The 17,344-nt window shown below is 36.9% G+C and overlaps 1 protein-coding gene and 1 pseudogene across 1 annotated transcript in view; both read right to left on the minus strand.

Annotated features, from left to right (window-relative positions):
• The window catches only part of SNX4 (sorting nexin 4), a 75,793-nt gene that overhangs the window by 51,821 nt on the left and 6,628 nt on the right, over positions 1-17,344 (minus strand). Inside the window, exons 2-5 of the mRNA XM_045852038.1 lie at positions 10,139-10,260; positions 6,674-6,809; positions 6,447-6,596; positions 5,516-5,563 (exon numbers count right to left, since the gene is read on the minus strand). Coding sequence (XP_045707994.1) covers positions 5,516-5,563; positions 6,447-6,596; positions 6,674-6,809; positions 10,139-10,260 — 456 coding nt within the window. The remainder of the gene's footprint in view (positions 1-5,515; positions 5,564-6,446; positions 6,597-6,673; positions 6,810-10,138; positions 10,261-17,344) is intronic.
• Positions 14,123-14,248, minus strand: LOC123827619 (annotated as a pseudogene).

Here is a 17,344-nt window from a genome sequence, read left to right on the forward strand (position 1 = left end):
CTAGGCCAAGATGGAAGCAACAGGTAGTCCCACTGTGCCTCCTCGCACAACCAAAACTAAGGACAACAAGAATTTAGAAACAACAAAACAACCAGAACTGAGAGAAATGAACTGAACGGAAGGCTGACTACCATTCATTGAGACAGATAAGGAGGGGCGGAGTCGGAGGCCTACAGAGAGGGGTTGAGGGGTCCCAGCAGGAAAAAGTGGTGGCTGGCAGACACAGGTGCACAGGGCACAGACCACAGTTGGAGGACCCCAGAAGCGCGGGGGCAGCTGACGGACCGGTGGCAAACCCTGGGCGTGGGGAGGCAATCAGCAGACCCAGTGAGGGGTGCAAGGCAGCTGGCTGTCCACAGCCACACATTCGCGTGCAGAACTAAGCGAAAACGGGCAGCGACAAAGACCGTGCAACCCAGGGACCCAGCGCCGGGAAACAAAGCCTAAAGGCACCAATTGAAAATGCCTGTGGGAGTTGAGGTCGAGAGATTCTCTCAGCCTCACAGAAGGCTCCTTGGGGAAACCCACAGAGTCCGAGAGAGTGCACAAGCCCACCCGCCCAGGAGCCAGCACCAGAAGGACCCAATTTGCTTGTGGGAAGCAGCAAAGGGGACTCAAGTCCTAGAGAGAGTGGAGCAGGCGCCATTGTTCCCTCTCGACCTCACCCCCACATACAATGTCACAATCCAGCGACTGAGGTGCCCCGCCCTGGTGAACACCTAAGGCTCCACCCCTCATACGTAACAGGTACAACCAGACCAAAGAAAAAAAATAAAAATTAAATTAAAAAGATGGCTCAAACAGAATTAAAAGCCCCAGAGCCAGTTTTTTTAAGCGACCAAGAGATAGCCAACTTATCAGATACACAGTTCAAAGCACTGGTGATCAGGATGCTCACGGAATTGGTGGACTTTGGTCATAAATTAGATGAACAAATGCAGGCTACGATAAGAGAAATGAAGGAAAATGCACAGGGAATCAATACTAATGGAAAGAAAACTGGGTTTCAAATCAATGGAAGGGACCAGAAGGAAGAAAGGAACAACCAAACAGAAAAGAATGAAGAAACAAGAATTCAAAAAAATGAGGAGAGGCTTAGGAACCTCTAGGACATCCTTAAACATTCCAACATCCAAATTATAGGGTACCAGAAGGGGAAGAGGAAAAACAACAAGTGGAAAAGTTATTTGAACAAATAATAAAGGAAAACTTCCCCAATCTGGCAAGGGAAAGAGACTTCCAGGAAGTCCAGGAAGCTCAGAGAGTCCCAAAGAGGTTGGACCCAAGGAGGAACATGCCAAGGCACATCATCATTACATTACCCAGGGTAAAAATGAAGGAGAGAATTCTAGAAGCAGCAAAGAGATAAGGGGACAGTTACCTACAAAGGAGTTCCCATCAGAATGTCAGCTGATTTCTCAAAAGAGACCTTGCAGGCAAGAAGGGGCTGGAAAGAAGTATTCCAAGTCATGAAAGACAGGGACCTACATCCAAGATTGCTCTATCCAGCAAAGCTTTCATTTAGAATGGAAGAGCTGATAAAGTGCTTCTCAGATAAGGTCAAGTTCAAGGAGTTCATCATCACCAAGCCCTTATTATATGAAATGTTAAAGGGACTTATCTAAGAAAAAGAAGATAAAAAATATGAACAGTAAAAAAAGATATCAAACTCACAGTTAGTAATAACCATACCTAAAACAAAAGCAAACTAAGCAAACAACTAGAACAGGAACAGAACCACAGAAATGGAGATCACATGGAGGGTTAGCAACAGGGAAGTGGGAGGAGGAGAGAGGGGGAAAAGATATAGAGAATAAGTAGCATAGACAATAGGTAGAAAATAGGCGGAGGAAAGAATAGTATGGGAAATGTAGAAGCTAAAGAACTTATGACACATGGACATGAACTAAAGGAGGGGAATGTGGGTGGGAGGGGGTGTGCAGGGTGGAGGGGAGTGAAGGGGGGGAAATGGGACAACTGTAATAGCATAATCAATAAAATATAAAAATAAATAAATTTAAAAAAGAGAAAAAATAATATTACTTTAAAGTAATTAGTTTCTATGTTCATTACTCTACAGATAAACTCTGAATTGAATTCACTAAATTATTACATAATTATTTTTTAAAAAGGGAAAGCCAATATATAGCAGTAATAAAAAGGTCTGTTGCTCATGTTTATTTTGAACAGAGTACAGATAAAAAGAAACTAAATTTTTATAATTATCTTGCTGGGTATAACATTTACTTTAAAAAGATTTCAGATAATATTAATCTAGTAGGCCCAAAGTAGAAATTAATCATCTGAAAAAAAGAAAACTGAGTTGATATTTCAATTTGAGGATGACAACCTAATAGCCAAATATTCTTATGAAAACATAAACATTTGGTTGGATTCAGAATGATCTCATTTTCAATGAAAAGGTTTCCGACACTTCCTTTACCAACTATTTTTACACACATTAATTATATAACTAATAACTGAAAAGAGAGGTAATATGGGATGGTAATTAAGAAGAGATCTGAGTCAGACCGAGACTTGGATACAGACTCCATCACTTACAACCATGTGACGCTGGGCAAGTCACTTTCCAGGGTTCTTCATTTAAAAAAATGAGACTAATACTGAACTAACCTCAAAGGTACTGAGGCAACACTTTGTAAAAACAAACAAATTAAAAAACCAGTATATTTTAGTACAGTGCTTTGTAGCACAGAGTAAACAATTATAATGCCAATTTTACTCAGATAAGATACTACTTCAGGTTCTAAAAAACATTTTTCTTTGTTTACCATTTTTGACATTCATTTAAAATTATCTCCCCTAAAATATTTTTTTATTTACTTATTTTTAGAGAGAGGGGAAAGGAGAGAGAAAGAGACGGAGAGAAACATCAGTGTATGGTTGCCTATTGCATGCCCCTTACTGGGGACCTGGCCTGCAACCCAAGCCTGTGCCCTGAGTGGGAATCAAACCAGCAACCCTTTGGTTCACAGGTCAGCACTCAATCCACTGAGCCATACCAGCCAGGGCTCCCCAAAATATTTTTATCTATCACCTTGTAGCAGTGGCTGTTAATTTTTTGGCTAGTGGATCAATATGTATGAGATAAATTCTAGGATTCAGTATTTTTAACAATCTCAAGAAATTGAGAAACACTGTATTTAAAAGTGAAAATAACAAAAAAAACCTAGCAAGCTAAAAATAAAAGGAAGAAACACTGAATTATGAGTACACAGCAAGCATAATTCAACCATTTCTTGTGGCCTCAAGGTAACCACTATAAACAACTAATACTTAACCCTATGGTGTCCAGTGAAGCCCTGGAGGCGACCCCCGCCAACATGGATTTGGACCCATGCCAAAGGCCCCCATTCTGCCGCTATCCTCCTTTGCTGGGAGACTCAGCTGTCAATTTTCACTGTTAGTGTGCCTATATCCAGTAGTATTACTCACTTTTAGGCCTTTTAAGTTTTCTTCTAATATCTTGTAGCCTAGAAATTAGATAGCCAAGTTTGTTTAAATAATTATAATAACATGAAGTGGGTCCTATCTGAAAGGACTAAAGTATTTCTATTAGTACTAAGCCATCTTACATCCATCTGGACATTTCAGAAGGCAGTTTTGTTTAAGTCTCAGCTTTCAACTGTGATCAAATTAGTTGTTAACTGCCAAATACATGACCTCCAAATAAGTGAAAGGTGACTATACATATATATGTATGTAGACAGTGTCACACTCATATCTTGTATGTATTCATGCACGTACATATGTATTTGAGGTGGTCCAAAAACATCTCATTTCCTTCATGAAAGGAAGGACTTAAAACAAGCAACAGCCACACCAAAATAAGGAATACAGCAAGACAAGTGGGTTTCCAAATTCTTCCCATACATTTTATTTCTGGTCCATTTCGTTAAGTCTGACTTTTAAAATTACTAATATTGTATGTTAAGTATGATTACTTTTCAAAGGCCTTATGCAAGTAAAACCAAGGTTTTATCATAAGGCTAGCCAAATACGATGTGTCGGGACTCTTAAATTGTACCTACACACAAGATTCAAAGCACTCTGCACACAGCATAGTCTACAGGGATGGAGAAATTCGGGAGTTTTCTCAAAGTTACCAAAGTTATGGCTAAAACTGGGTTTAAGAACAAACAACTGATAACTAGTTACTAAACTAATAGCTGAATCAATAACTAAATTTTTTAAAATGTTCTATTATATGAAGAGATGTCACTAAAAACAAATATATTTTAGTTGGCTCTTTTCCTTATTAGCTCCTACCATACCTTACAGTAGTTCTCAGAAAACCTTATTAAAATACATATAATTTTTTAAAGTTTAGAGTTATTTGAAATCCCTTTATAAACTAAAATTCTAATATCCTTTCTGAGTGCCATAAAGTAGTATGTTACAGCCAAGAAAATTTCATTTTTTGAGGGCATCTGCCAACAAAATATTTAAAAATTATAATCAGTTTACAACAGAATTAAATACTTGATTATATTATCTGTGCAGAAAAAAATTTCTCTTCATAGTTTTTTTGTGCTAAGTTTCAAATACCCATGTACCAATGTATAAAATCTCTAGGGAGTATTTTTATAATTACTGATAAAGGCATTTTGTTCTTGTTGCTTGGACCTACTGAACTTCTGCTACTATATTATCATCTGAATCCCTTATCAAGTTATGTATTATATCGATTTATAGATTTTTCTACTTAATTAATTTATACAAGAGATGAACACTTTCAAAAATTTGCAAGAACCACTGCTAGATTACTTTGGTGGACAACAGGGAGAGCACAGTGGAGTCAGGGTAGCCATCTTACCACCACTATGCTCTTCATTGTTTAGGTAACAATTTCATTCCCAAATACTAATTCTAATGACTAAATATGAAATGCTGTACAAAAACTAAATAAGCCAACTTCACTAAGAGATGCTAATTAATTCAAAATGACTCCTATGCCCACTCAAAACTGGCCACTATGTCCCAGGAGGAAGAAGGAGCATGACTGATGGCTCATCATTTAGTTTACTATGATTGGAAAACCTAAGCTCAACTCTTCAGAAATGTCTTTCATCCCTGATAAACAGTGAGCAATTACCAGGGTACCACTGCAAGTGGCAGTTATAAAAGGACAAAGGGATAAAAAAAAAGAGATGCGAAGTATAATATGAATATACTGTAGGAAAAATCTACAGTTTGTATCTAAATTACTGCTTCAAAATGTTCTTTCCTATTAAACTCATAAATGAGTTTATGAGGCTATAGTCTCATAAATGAGACTATAATATGCCCATTATAGTCTCACTAGTAACTAAAATTACACAAATCAAAATTAAATTGTAGTGTTTCCTTGAAAACCCTACTAATGATATCATTAGATACAAAGCCCATTTCCAAATTCATTCATTCAATAAATACCAAGTACCTACTAAATATATGGCACTATTCTGTCAATTGTAAAGGAACATGGCAAATTATTTCATACAAGTATTCTTACCTTCAGCTGAAATCCAGTTTCATAAACAGTTTCCTTCCAGTTACCTTCCTAAAAATTAAATTTTAGAAATCATTGCAAAATAAAACAACATAAAGGATATTTCAAATTAAAGAAAATAACTATCATTCTGTTGTTCTTTCAGGGGAGATGAAAGAGAAAGGTTTAAAAAAAATAATTTTTTTCACTTCAAAATTAAACATTCAATCCAAATTCCAAAAGATTCCAAAAGATGAACCCAAGATTTTACAATCTGAGCTTCAAAAAACTATAGCCTAACTTTGATATCATTAAGTAATACCAAAAAGCATTGTCTTTAGTATCTTTCAGTATAAAAATGTTAGCCAAAAGAATGATGTAACCAATAATTTTCAACTTTAAAACAAACAAAATGCATACAAATTAACAAAGCTGCTCCAAAATGATCCTTAAGACTAAGCATTCCAGCCCTGACTGGCATGGCTCAGTTGGTTGAGTGTTGTCCTGTAAAGCTAGGGGTCACCATCACCATCACCAGTTCCATTCCTCAGGGCACATACCTGGGTTGCCGGCCAGGTCCCTGGCTGGGATTTGTACAAGAGGCAACCAATTGGTGTTTCTCTCACACATAGATGTTGCTCTCCCTCTTTCTCCCTACCTTTCCCTCTCTCTAGAAATAAATAAATAAAACCTTTTTAAAAAATAAGAAGCTTTAGCTACCTACACAGGTAACTTAAAAAAAAAATGATTAAGCATCCCAACTAGACTTAACAGGGTGATCACTTCATAAGTTATATAAATCTCTAATCACTACATTGTCCCCCCGAAACTAATACTGTGTGTCAACTGTGATTAAAATATTTTTAAGCTAAAAAAATCAAGCATTTCACAATTTAAAATTTTAAAAATCCCAAGTCAAATGAATTTTTAAGAAGACTAAATAAAAGAAAAATACCTGTGTTAAAAACAAATAGAAGATTTTGTCTCTACAAAGGATGGGATGTGAAGCAATCCTCAAGAGGAAGTTTTCTAAACCAATTCGTCGTCTTTCCACAAAATCCGGGTCCATGTTGTCAGCGGAGAGTTTATGCCAAACAAATTCTGCCTAGGTAAACAAAACAATCATGAAGAATAGCCTCAACATTAAATACTTCGTAACTGTACTGCCATTTCACTTCTTACCCTTTTTTCTGGTAGAGGTGGCACAACGACATGAGGATAGTAAACTAAAAGGTAGTTTCTCAACAACTCAAATTCACTATATCGCCTCCACAGTGAATCTGTTAGGACACTCGGACCATCAATATGTTCAACTGACCTGAAAAGAAATAGAATGAGCTTGCTAATTTTTTTTTAAATATAAATACATGCACACAACCCCCTTTAAATTTTCTAACTCCATTTACTAAATGCTTATGAACCAGGCACTGAGTAAAGAAATTTTCATGAACTATTTTATTTACAACAACCATGTGAGGCATGGATTACTGTCCCCATTTTACAGGTGAGGAAGCAGCTGCACAATATATGCTTCTCCTACAATCACAACAATCTATGGGCATAGCACTCAGACCCATTTGCTTCCAAAGCCCTCATTCCCAACCACCTTCCTTCTCTTGCATTCTTCTGTTATAGGCAACCTACTGGACTCAAGAGAAATAGTCATATTAGGGACACTCTAAAAGCCTCAACGTATTCAAGTAATGTATAACTGATTTTACAATATAGTAAAATCTGCTTAGCTGTTATATCATTAAATAAAAAGTATTTGTAACTGCAGTTCTGACGCAATGAGAACAATATTCATGCTGAAGACCAAGACACTGCTAAAATCTCAATTCAATATTATGAATAAATAGAAAAGATTTTCATTTGACTAACAAATATTTAATAGCACATAATTGGTTTTACGTGCAACATTTAATATGACACTCAAAATAAAATAGATAGGCCCTGGCTGCTGTGGCTCAGTGGATTGAGTGCTGGCCTGCAAACCAAAGAAAGGGTCACCAGTTGGATTCCCAGTCAGGGCACATGCCTGGGCTGCAGGCCAGGTTCCCATTTGGGGGACACATTGTTGTTTCTCTCCCTCTCTTTCTCCCTCTCTTTCCCTCTAAAAATAAATAAATAAAATCTTTAAAAAATAATAAAGTAGATAGTATCAATAACGCCACTTTACAAATTACTGGAAGAATTAAGTAATATCATACTACCTCCTAAGCCATGGAGGCATCCTTACCTATTCTAAAAAGGACATATTCTTATCTATTTTAAAAAGGGTTCATATTCCATGACAAGAAAACACAAAATGTCTGTGGAGTAATTTTAAAAAGCCAGTGACATTAGCCTTATTCAATTTTAGCCTACTAAACTATAACATTATTGGCAATTTGTTAAACGGGTTTCCTACTTATATCCAAAGAGCCTTAGTAGTAGGTAAGCCATATGATAAAAGTTCAACTTTCAGTTAATAAACAGATGAAATAATATTTATATTATTCAAGATTATCTGCATAACATTAAATTAAAGAAAGAATCCACATGATTAAGAACTTTGAGGGCTCTGTAGTTGTTGAAGGTAAATTAACCTTAGAGGTATAGTTGTTATAAGAGTCTATTCAAAACAGCCATTCTCAAAGAGGGTATCTATATATAGGATAGGTTAAGAATTTCTTAAAATAGGGAAAACACAAATTATAAAGAAAAAAAAAGACATAAATTTGACTGTCTTAAAAATGTAAAGCTGCCCTGGCTGATGTGGCTCAATGGTTGAGTGCTGGCCTGCAAACCCAAGGGCTGCTGGTTCAATTCCCAGTCAGGGCACATGCCTGGGTAGCAGGACAGGTCCCCAGTAGGGGACACACATTGATGTTTCTCTCCTTTTCTTTCTCCCTCCCTTCCTCTCTGTCTAAAAATAAATAAATAAAATCGTTAAAAAAAGAATGTAAAGCCTCTGTACTTTAAAATATAATCAAAAGCATGGTCCATAGCCCAACCAACTGTCTGAAAACAGTTGTAGCCCTGGTTTAAAAATGTGAATTTCTGGACCCCACCCAAGACCCTGTAGCTTAACAAATTCTTCAAGTGATTCATATGTATTTTAAAGTGTAAGAAACAGTTTTAAAATCAGTTTATAATGAAATACAATCATGAAAGTCAACTCAATAATCATTTTCTTTTGTGTACCACACAATTACTGATGGCCCACTTACATATGCATTCAGTGTCTTGCTCTACTACACTAAGTATGGCCTCTTCTAACCTCCAGTCTCAAATTATAATACTCTATTCATTTCAAAGTTAAGAGTAAACAACTACAAATTATCCTAAATTATTCTAATCAAGACACTCTTCTACCAGTAAAAGTAATCAACAGCTAATTTCATTGCTGGACTGGGTAAAGAAATAGGCATACTAAAAAGGTCCTTTTTAATTTTAAAAACACTAATTTCTAAAGTATGTTTTTTTTAAGTGGCTAATTTAACCAAACACGCACACGAACCCTCTCATGGGACCATGATTTTTTCTTAATCGCCTTAAAAATCTCTTTTGCCTGTTACAAAATGACCTAATTTTAAAAAGATCCACCTTACCTCTCTGCTTTCCTAAAATTTCTATTGCACACAAATTTCTCGTTTTTGAAAGATTCTTTTTTCTTCCCTTTTTTTGTCTTTTTTCTCTTTTTTTCTCTATTTTGGTGGAGAAAAGAAACCATAATTGCAAAGAGGGTTTTCAGAACTGTCTGCATATTAAATAAGTTTTAGTAAGATTTTAACTTTCATTTTGGGTAGAACCACAAATCTGGAGAGAGCCTTGAAATGTTACAGGGTTAAGTCTAAAGTTTGGTGACTTTTAGTAAAGCCTAAGAAAATGGAGGGTTTAAAATTGTTTCTTAAAAATGTATTCACACTAAAACATGGTTATAACGCTTTATCAACTAGGTCTGATAGTTTTATCATTTTACTTTACTGGCTATCAAAAATTTCTCTCATATCTGTTTTAATTGGAAGTATTTCTGCTCAGTCTGCAGAAAGAAAAGAACTAGTCAGTATAGACTTTATATAAACTATTTATAATGGGCAAAATAAATTGAGTCTTTCCTTGTCTTGCTGTAGACGAAACAATCTAATTCCTTTAACTTTTCCTTCTGATATAAAAGAACTTTTCTGGCGAGTTTTGATTTCTTACTCTATGATTTACTTTGTCTTTTCCATTTTACCCCAAGGTCTAAAGCTCCAGTCTCAATCCATTTTTTCTGTTACCTTCTCTGTAACTCCCAACTCTTCTAAACCCTGACTGTTTTCTTTCCTCCTAGACTTTGCGAACAACTCCATTTACCTCAGGGGCACATGAGTGGTATCTAACACCAAGAACTCTACCAAAGCAACTGTCAAGTAATATTCTAGATAACAAAAGTATTTCACTAACCTTCCTGCTCCCCCCAAAACAAGTACATTAGAATACAGTTACTAGGAGTACCATAATGAAAGACACAGTTTACTTTGCCTGTTAAAAAGTAAAAACACAAACACACAGAATCCCTAAAAAGACAATGACTTGTAAACAATTCTGTCATACAACAGAATTTACACCAATATCTACCAAAGTTTTTTCTATCTAAACCTGGGCCTAATTCTCATCACTCACCTTGTTTCAATGAGGTAAGCAGTATACGTTTCCTGCATATTCATGGCGTTTCTTCCAGTTCGCTTTTCTGCTTCTGAAACACTAATTTCTATCTTCTTCAACCAAAAGTTATTTTCTATCATCTGGACAAAAATAAATGGAAGAACCAAAAAAGAAAACAAATTAAGATGGTATTTTAAAAACCCATCTATTATAATAGTTATTATAATAAAATCCATTATTGGTGTAGATTTCAAGCTAGTTTGTTGTATTTCTTAAGTTACTAGGGATTTGCTAATAACAGCAGCAAATGATATGCCTCTCTCTACCAGCATACTATAGTGCAATAAACTTTACCAGATGCTATTTGAACAGGTTTCTATGTTTTAGTTATTAAAACATAGAAATATAATAGAAGATAAAACATAGACATTTCATACAAATGACCAAGAATAAACCTACACAGAAATGCATAAGAAAAAAAAATCTAAAAACACATTATACAAAGATGAATGATCAATATTGATACCTAATTTTTTATTTTGCCAAACTCAGATCTCTCTCAAAAATATAACACTATACATAAGCCAAAAGGTAAGATTTTCAGCAGGCAGTTTCACCTAAAAATGATAAAAGCAGGAGTCATCTTATATTCAACTTTCATTTTGCCAAAACTTTTTGGCAGTGGTTAACAGGTTCCAACTGTGAGTTAGCAGCAGAGTTTAAAAAAAGACACCTTTGGGACTTCCCGCAAGATGGAGGCATAGGTGGATGCACGGTACCTCCGCACACAACCAAGATTAGAACAACAACAATTTAGAGGCAGAATAACACCCAGCACTGACAGAGAATTTATCTGAATGGAAGTCGGACAGCCAAGAAGTTGAAGTAGACCTATTCATCCAGACCGGTAAGAGGGGCGGAGAGGAGCAGCCGGGTGCAGGTCACCGCTCAGAGAACAGGGAGAACTGGGTGCATATGGCAACCAGGAGGGAGCGCGTAAGGCATCTGGGGCAGGCAAGATCCCAGCGGGTGGACCCTGAGTACACAAGCGGCAGCTGGCGGACACAGTGAGGCGGCAATTGTGGACCAGGGCAGAGTGCACAACCCAGGATCCCAGAGGAGGGACTGAGGTCCCAGGAGAATGGAGCTACCACCATTGTTCCCTCCTGCCCCCCACCCCCACATACAACGTCACAATCTAGCGACTGGGGTGCCCAGTCCCGGTGAACACCTAAGGCTCCACCACTCCCCGTAACAGGAACGACCAGACCAAAAAAAGAGAGAGAGAGACACACACACGCATCTCAAACAGAAGAACAGATCAATGCCCCAGGACTCATCCTTTTGAGTGACCAAGAGATAGCCAATCTATCAGATGCACAGTTCAAAACACTGGTGATCAGGAAGCTCACAGAATTGGTTGATTTGGGGCGCAAATTAGATGAAAAAAATGCAGGTTACCATAAAAGAGATGAAGGAAGATGCACGGAGAACCAATAATGATGGGAAGGAAACTGGAACTCAAAACAACAGAGTGGATCAGAAGGAAGAAAAAAACAACCAAACAGGAAAGAGTAGAGAAATAAGAATTCAAAAAAATGAGGAGAAGCTTAGGAACCTCCAGGACATCCTTAAACGTTCCAACATCCAAATTATAGGGGTACCAGAAGGGGAAGAGGAAAAACAACAAGTGGAAAAGTTATTTGAACAAATAATAAAGGAGAACTTCCCCATTCTGGCAAAGGAAATAGACTTCCAGGAAGTCCAGGAAGCTCAGAGAGCCCCAGAGAAGTTGGACCCAAGAAGGAACACACCAAGGCACATCATCATTACATTAGCCAATGTAAAAATGAAGGAGAGAATCCCAGAAGCAGCAAGAGATAAGGGGACAGTAACCTACAAAGGAGTTCCCATCAGACTGTCAGCTGATTTCTCAAAAGAGACCTTGCAGGCAAGAAGGGGCTAGAAAGCAGTATTCTAAGTCATGAAAGACAAGGACCTATATCCCAGATTACTCTATCCAGCAAAGCTTTCATTTAGAATGGAAGGACAGATAAAGTGCTTCTCAGATAAAGTCAAGTTCAAGGAGTTCATCATCACCAAGCCCTTATTTTATGAAATGTTAAAGTGACTTATCTAAGAAAAGATGATAAAGAAAAAACATGTATAGTAAAAGGACAGCAAACTCACAATTCTTAACAACCACACCTAAAGCAAAACCAAAAGAAACTAAGCAAACAACTAGAACAGGAACAGAACCACAGAAATGGAGATCCCATGGAGGGTTAGGAACAGGGGGGTGGGAGGAAGAGAGAGGGGGAAAAGGTACAGAGAATAAGTAGCATAGATTGTAGGTTGAAAATAGATAGGGAGAGGGTAAGAACAGTATGGGAAATGTAGAAGCTGAAGAACTTGTAAGTATGACACATGGACATGACTAAAGGAGGGGATATGGGTGGGAGAGGGTGTACAGGATGGAGGACAGTGAAGAGGGGGAAATGGGACAACTGTAATAGCATAATCAATAAAATATATTAAAGAAAAAAAAGACACCTTTGTTTTTCCAAACTAAACATCCCCAGTTCGGTATCAAAGAACCAAAAAAATAAAGACACCACTGGTGCTACGGAGGCTGTATCTGTGGAAGTATGCCTGCTGAAGAAGGGTCTTGAGTATACCCAAAGTTAACTCCAAATCTAAACAAGACAAAGTGACACCATGTGATAAGTGCTGTGCTTTGGGTTTTTTCCTCCCTTGCTCATTCTAAAATTCAGAGGTGGGCTTTAATTAAAAACACTGTACTATATTATAAATTGTGGGCAGTCTGTGAAGAAGAGCTATAAGTAAAAAGGTGGATACACCAAAAGGTATATTAAAAAAAAGCTCTATACAGTAAAATTCATGGTGCTACTTCACACAAAAAATTAAGGCTGTGCACTGTGAGAACAGAAAAAGCTACATGATAGTGTAAAAAAATTAAATCAATGATGAGTGAAGATGACACACTAAGGAAGTGCCCCCAAAATGGTGAAGAAAAATGGAGAAGAGTGCTCGCTTCAGTGGCACAGATACTGAAACATGGAGAAGGTGCATATGCTAAAAGAAAACAAAACACAGAAAACAAAGAGCCAACCCAAAGGAATGGAATTGTTATTACTTAACAAAAACAAATCACTCAGTTACCACACAAGGCATCTTTATAAAGTATAAGTTTATGTTTATGTACTAAGAGATAAAATATGAGAAAGAAGAGGAAATCATTCAAATAAAAGAAAGCTTTAGAAATTACGTTAAGCACAAACCACTCGCATCAGGATTATGGAGCCCTCATTGGTTGAGACACACATATAAGCAAATCACTTTGACTTACCACCTTCTACTCCACTGAAAAATCCCTTGAATTCTGAAAGAATGTGACTGGTAAAGCAAATTATATCCCCAGCCAAAAAGGTAATACATATGAGACATGAATGTACAGTGTTATGCCACCCAATTATACAAAGGGTAAAAAAAAAAAAAAAAAAAGAGAATAAAATCACCTATCATAAAAACTACAGAATAGCACATAATACCAGTAGGGCTTGAAAGATGATATAAAAATTGCTTATGCTATCAATATCAGGAATAACTCAACTGATCCTCACAACCATTAAAAGAACACATATAACAGGTTTAGAAATTGATTGACTTGATGACTGGAAGATGAAACAAGAAACATGTTTTAAAGACAGATACAATATTTTAGATGTACTCAAAGTGGACTTCTCATCAGAGTAAAGAATATCATTAAAGAAAGAGTGATGCTAGCCTGGCTGGTGTGGCTCAGTGGACTGAGTGCCAGCCTACGAACTGAAAGGATGCTGATTGGATTCCGGGTCAGGGCACATGCCTGGCTTGCAGGCCAGGTCCCCAGCTGGATGCGTGAGAGAGGCAACCAATCGCTGTTTCTCTTTCTCCCTCCTTTACCCTCTCTCTAAAAATAAATAAAATCTTTTTTTTTAACACCATCCTAGGATAGAATGGACCTCAGTAGCTTCTGAGGTCAATACATTTCTATCACCACAATTACTTTAGCAAACCTGGTTCCCTTCACTTCTGCAACATCATGCAGATAAATAAAATCTTAAAAAAAAAAAAAAAAAAAAGAGTGGCACTATATTCGTATCCAGAGGGATAATGTCCCAGATGTAGATGCTTGGTTTGTGAATAACTACTTGCCACCTGACTTAAGACTAAATTGACTAGTTAAGACTAAATAAATGTATAAGATGGACATATTTAAAAAGCTGATGAAATTATTTATTTCCAATTCAATGAGTGAAAATGAATATAATCTAAGCTTTTAAAATGTTGCTAACAGTGAAGACAGTAAAAGTAAGCATAAGGCAGATAACAGTGATAAAAGAAACAATAAGAAACTATTAATTCATTACATAAATATTTGAGTATCTACAATGTCAGTCATTAGGAAGGAATAAGACCCAACCAATGAATGCATAAATAAGTGGAACAACAAATTGATGTCTCTCTCTCCCCACCCCATCTCTCTAAAAACAATTTTACCAAAAAAAAATTTGCTTCAAAAGACACCATAAAGAAAAACAAAATAGTCATGGGTGAGGGAGATACCTGCAAATCATATTACCTGATAAAAAAGACTTGTATCCAGAATATCTAAACAACTCGTAAAACAATTTTAAAAATGAACGAAAGATCAAAACAGACATATCACCAAAGAAAATACATGCACAAATGCCAACAAGCACATGAAAAAAATACTTAACACCGTCAATCATTAGAGAATTGCAAATTTAAACCATTTCACACCCATCAGAATGACAATAATCAAAAAAACAGACAATTCCAAGTACTGACAAGGAAGTGGAGAAATGTGAGCCTCATACATTGCTGGTGGTAATGTTAAATAGTACATCCACTTTGAAAAACAGTGGCAGTTTTTTAAAAAGTTAAACATAAACTTACCATATAACGCAACAAGTCTACAAATCGAACTCACGAAAAATGTAAACATGTGTCCCCACAAACGCTTGCATGTGAATGTCTACAGCAATATTATTAATAGCTAAAGACTAAAAACAAACCCAATATCCATAAAATGGTGAACAGATAAACAAAATGTAATATATCCATGCAAGAGAAAACTATTCAGTAATAAAAAGAAACTAATACATGCTATAACACAGATGAACCTCAAAAACATAATGATAAGTATAAGAAAGCAGTTTCAAAAGACAACAAATATGTATGATTCCATCTTTATGAAATAACTCAAAAGACATATTTATATAGAAAGCCAAGTGGTTGCCTAAGACTAAGGGGTGGGAGGGGGGATAAACTACAAAGGGAAATGAGGAACTTTGGAGGAGATGATGGAAATGTTCTGAAGCTGGGATGTGGTGGTGGTAGCACATTTCCACAAATCTATTAAGAAATTACTAAATTATACTTACAATGAGTGAACTTTATGGTATATAAATTACACCTTAGTAAAGTTCTTAAAAAATAAAATCCATGAATCCATACTGACATAATCAAATAAGTACAAGATATTTTCAATTTCAAAGTATATCCCCCCAAAATACTGATTGCAAAAAAAAATAAAGTAACTTCATATTGGAGAAAGCTGCCAGAAAAAAAGTAATCAAAGTATTGGGGCAAATCCAAATCACGAGAGAACTAATAAGATGCAATTAGAACACAATTGATGTCACAGATACAAAGCCTGAGTTTAATCATGAGAAAACAACAGGCAAACCCAAACTGAAGAACAAATAACTGGTTTCTAATCTTCAAGGGATAAAAGTCACAAGAGCAAAGACTGAGAAACTCTTCCAGAAGGGAGTAAACTAAAGAGACAATACAACTAAATGCAATACATTACTCCAAACTGGATCCTTTTACTCTAACAAAGGATTAGGTAGTAGTAATTTATCAACGTCATTTTCCTGATTTTGATGGCAGTTTGTAGTTATATAGAATATCCTTATTTACCCTTGAAATGCTCAAAGTTTTGGGGAAAAGATCAGGAAATATGATAGCAGCTTACTCTCAAATTCAAGAGGAAAGTGTTCTTTGTACTATATAACTGCTTATATACATTTTCTATAAATGAGACTTGAAAAAAAACTTTAAATGGTCATTACATTTATACAAATAATTTGTCTGTTATGTTTTGGGGAAGAAAAAATGAAGACACAGGCCTTCCAAGTCATTACAGAGGATAAAACCAAGGAAATAACCCAAAACAGGAACCGAAATAAGTAACTATAAAATGACAAAATAAAATCACCTAAAAATGCCCTGACCCATGTGGCTCAGGTGGTAGGACATCATCCTGCAAAATGAAGGGTCGCCAGTTAGATTCCGGGCAGGGCACATGCCTGTGTTGCAGCTTCCTACTCAGTCCCTGGTCAGGGTGCAAACGAAGAGCAACAGATCAGTGCTGCACTCCCTTTTTCTCCCTACCCTCCCTTCTCTCTAAAAATAAATAAATAAGCCCTGGTTGGCATGACTCAGTGGGCTGAGCGCCAGCCTGCACCAAACAGTCGCTGGTTCAATTCCCAGGCTGGGCACATGCCTGGGTTGTGGGCAAGGTCTCCAGGTGGGGGTGTGCAGAGGTACTGATGGATGATGTTTCTCTCCCTCTCTTCCCCTCCCTCTAAAAAGAAATTTTAAAAAATTCTTTAAAAAAATAAATAAGACTTCTGGCCAAGATGGAGGAGTAAGTAGATAAACTATGCCTCCTTGTACAACCAAAAGGAGGGCAAAAACAAATTTAAAAACAAAAAATAATCAGAACTGACAGAAAAGCAAACAGTATGGAAGTCTGACAACCAAGGAGTTAAAGAAGAAACATTCATCCAGACTGGTAGGAGGGGTGGAGACAGGCAGCCTGGGTGGAGAGCATACCAGCAAGGTAGCAGCTGGAGGACTGGATGGTCCCACACTTGTGTGCAGGATAAACCTGGAGGAACAACAGGGGAGCAAGACAGACCATGCAACCCAGGGTTCCAGCATGAGAATAGAAAGCCTCAAAACCTCTGGCTGTAAAAACCTGTGGGGGTTGAGGCGGCAGCAGGAGACTCCCAGCCTCACAGGAGAGTTCACTGGAGAGACCCACAGGGTCCTAGAACCTACACAAACTCACACACCTGGGAATCAGCAACAGAAAGGCCCAATTTGCTTATGGATGGCAGGGAAGTG

The sequence above is a fragment of the Phyllostomus hastatus genome, unplaced genomic scaffold (assembly GCF_019186645.2).
Source record: "Phyllostomus hastatus isolate PE091 unplaced genomic scaffold, TTU_PhHast_1.1 phas_contig_86, whole genome shotgun sequence".
NCBI lineage: Eukaryota > Metazoa > Chordata > Mammalia > Chiroptera > Phyllostomidae > Phyllostomus > Phyllostomus hastatus.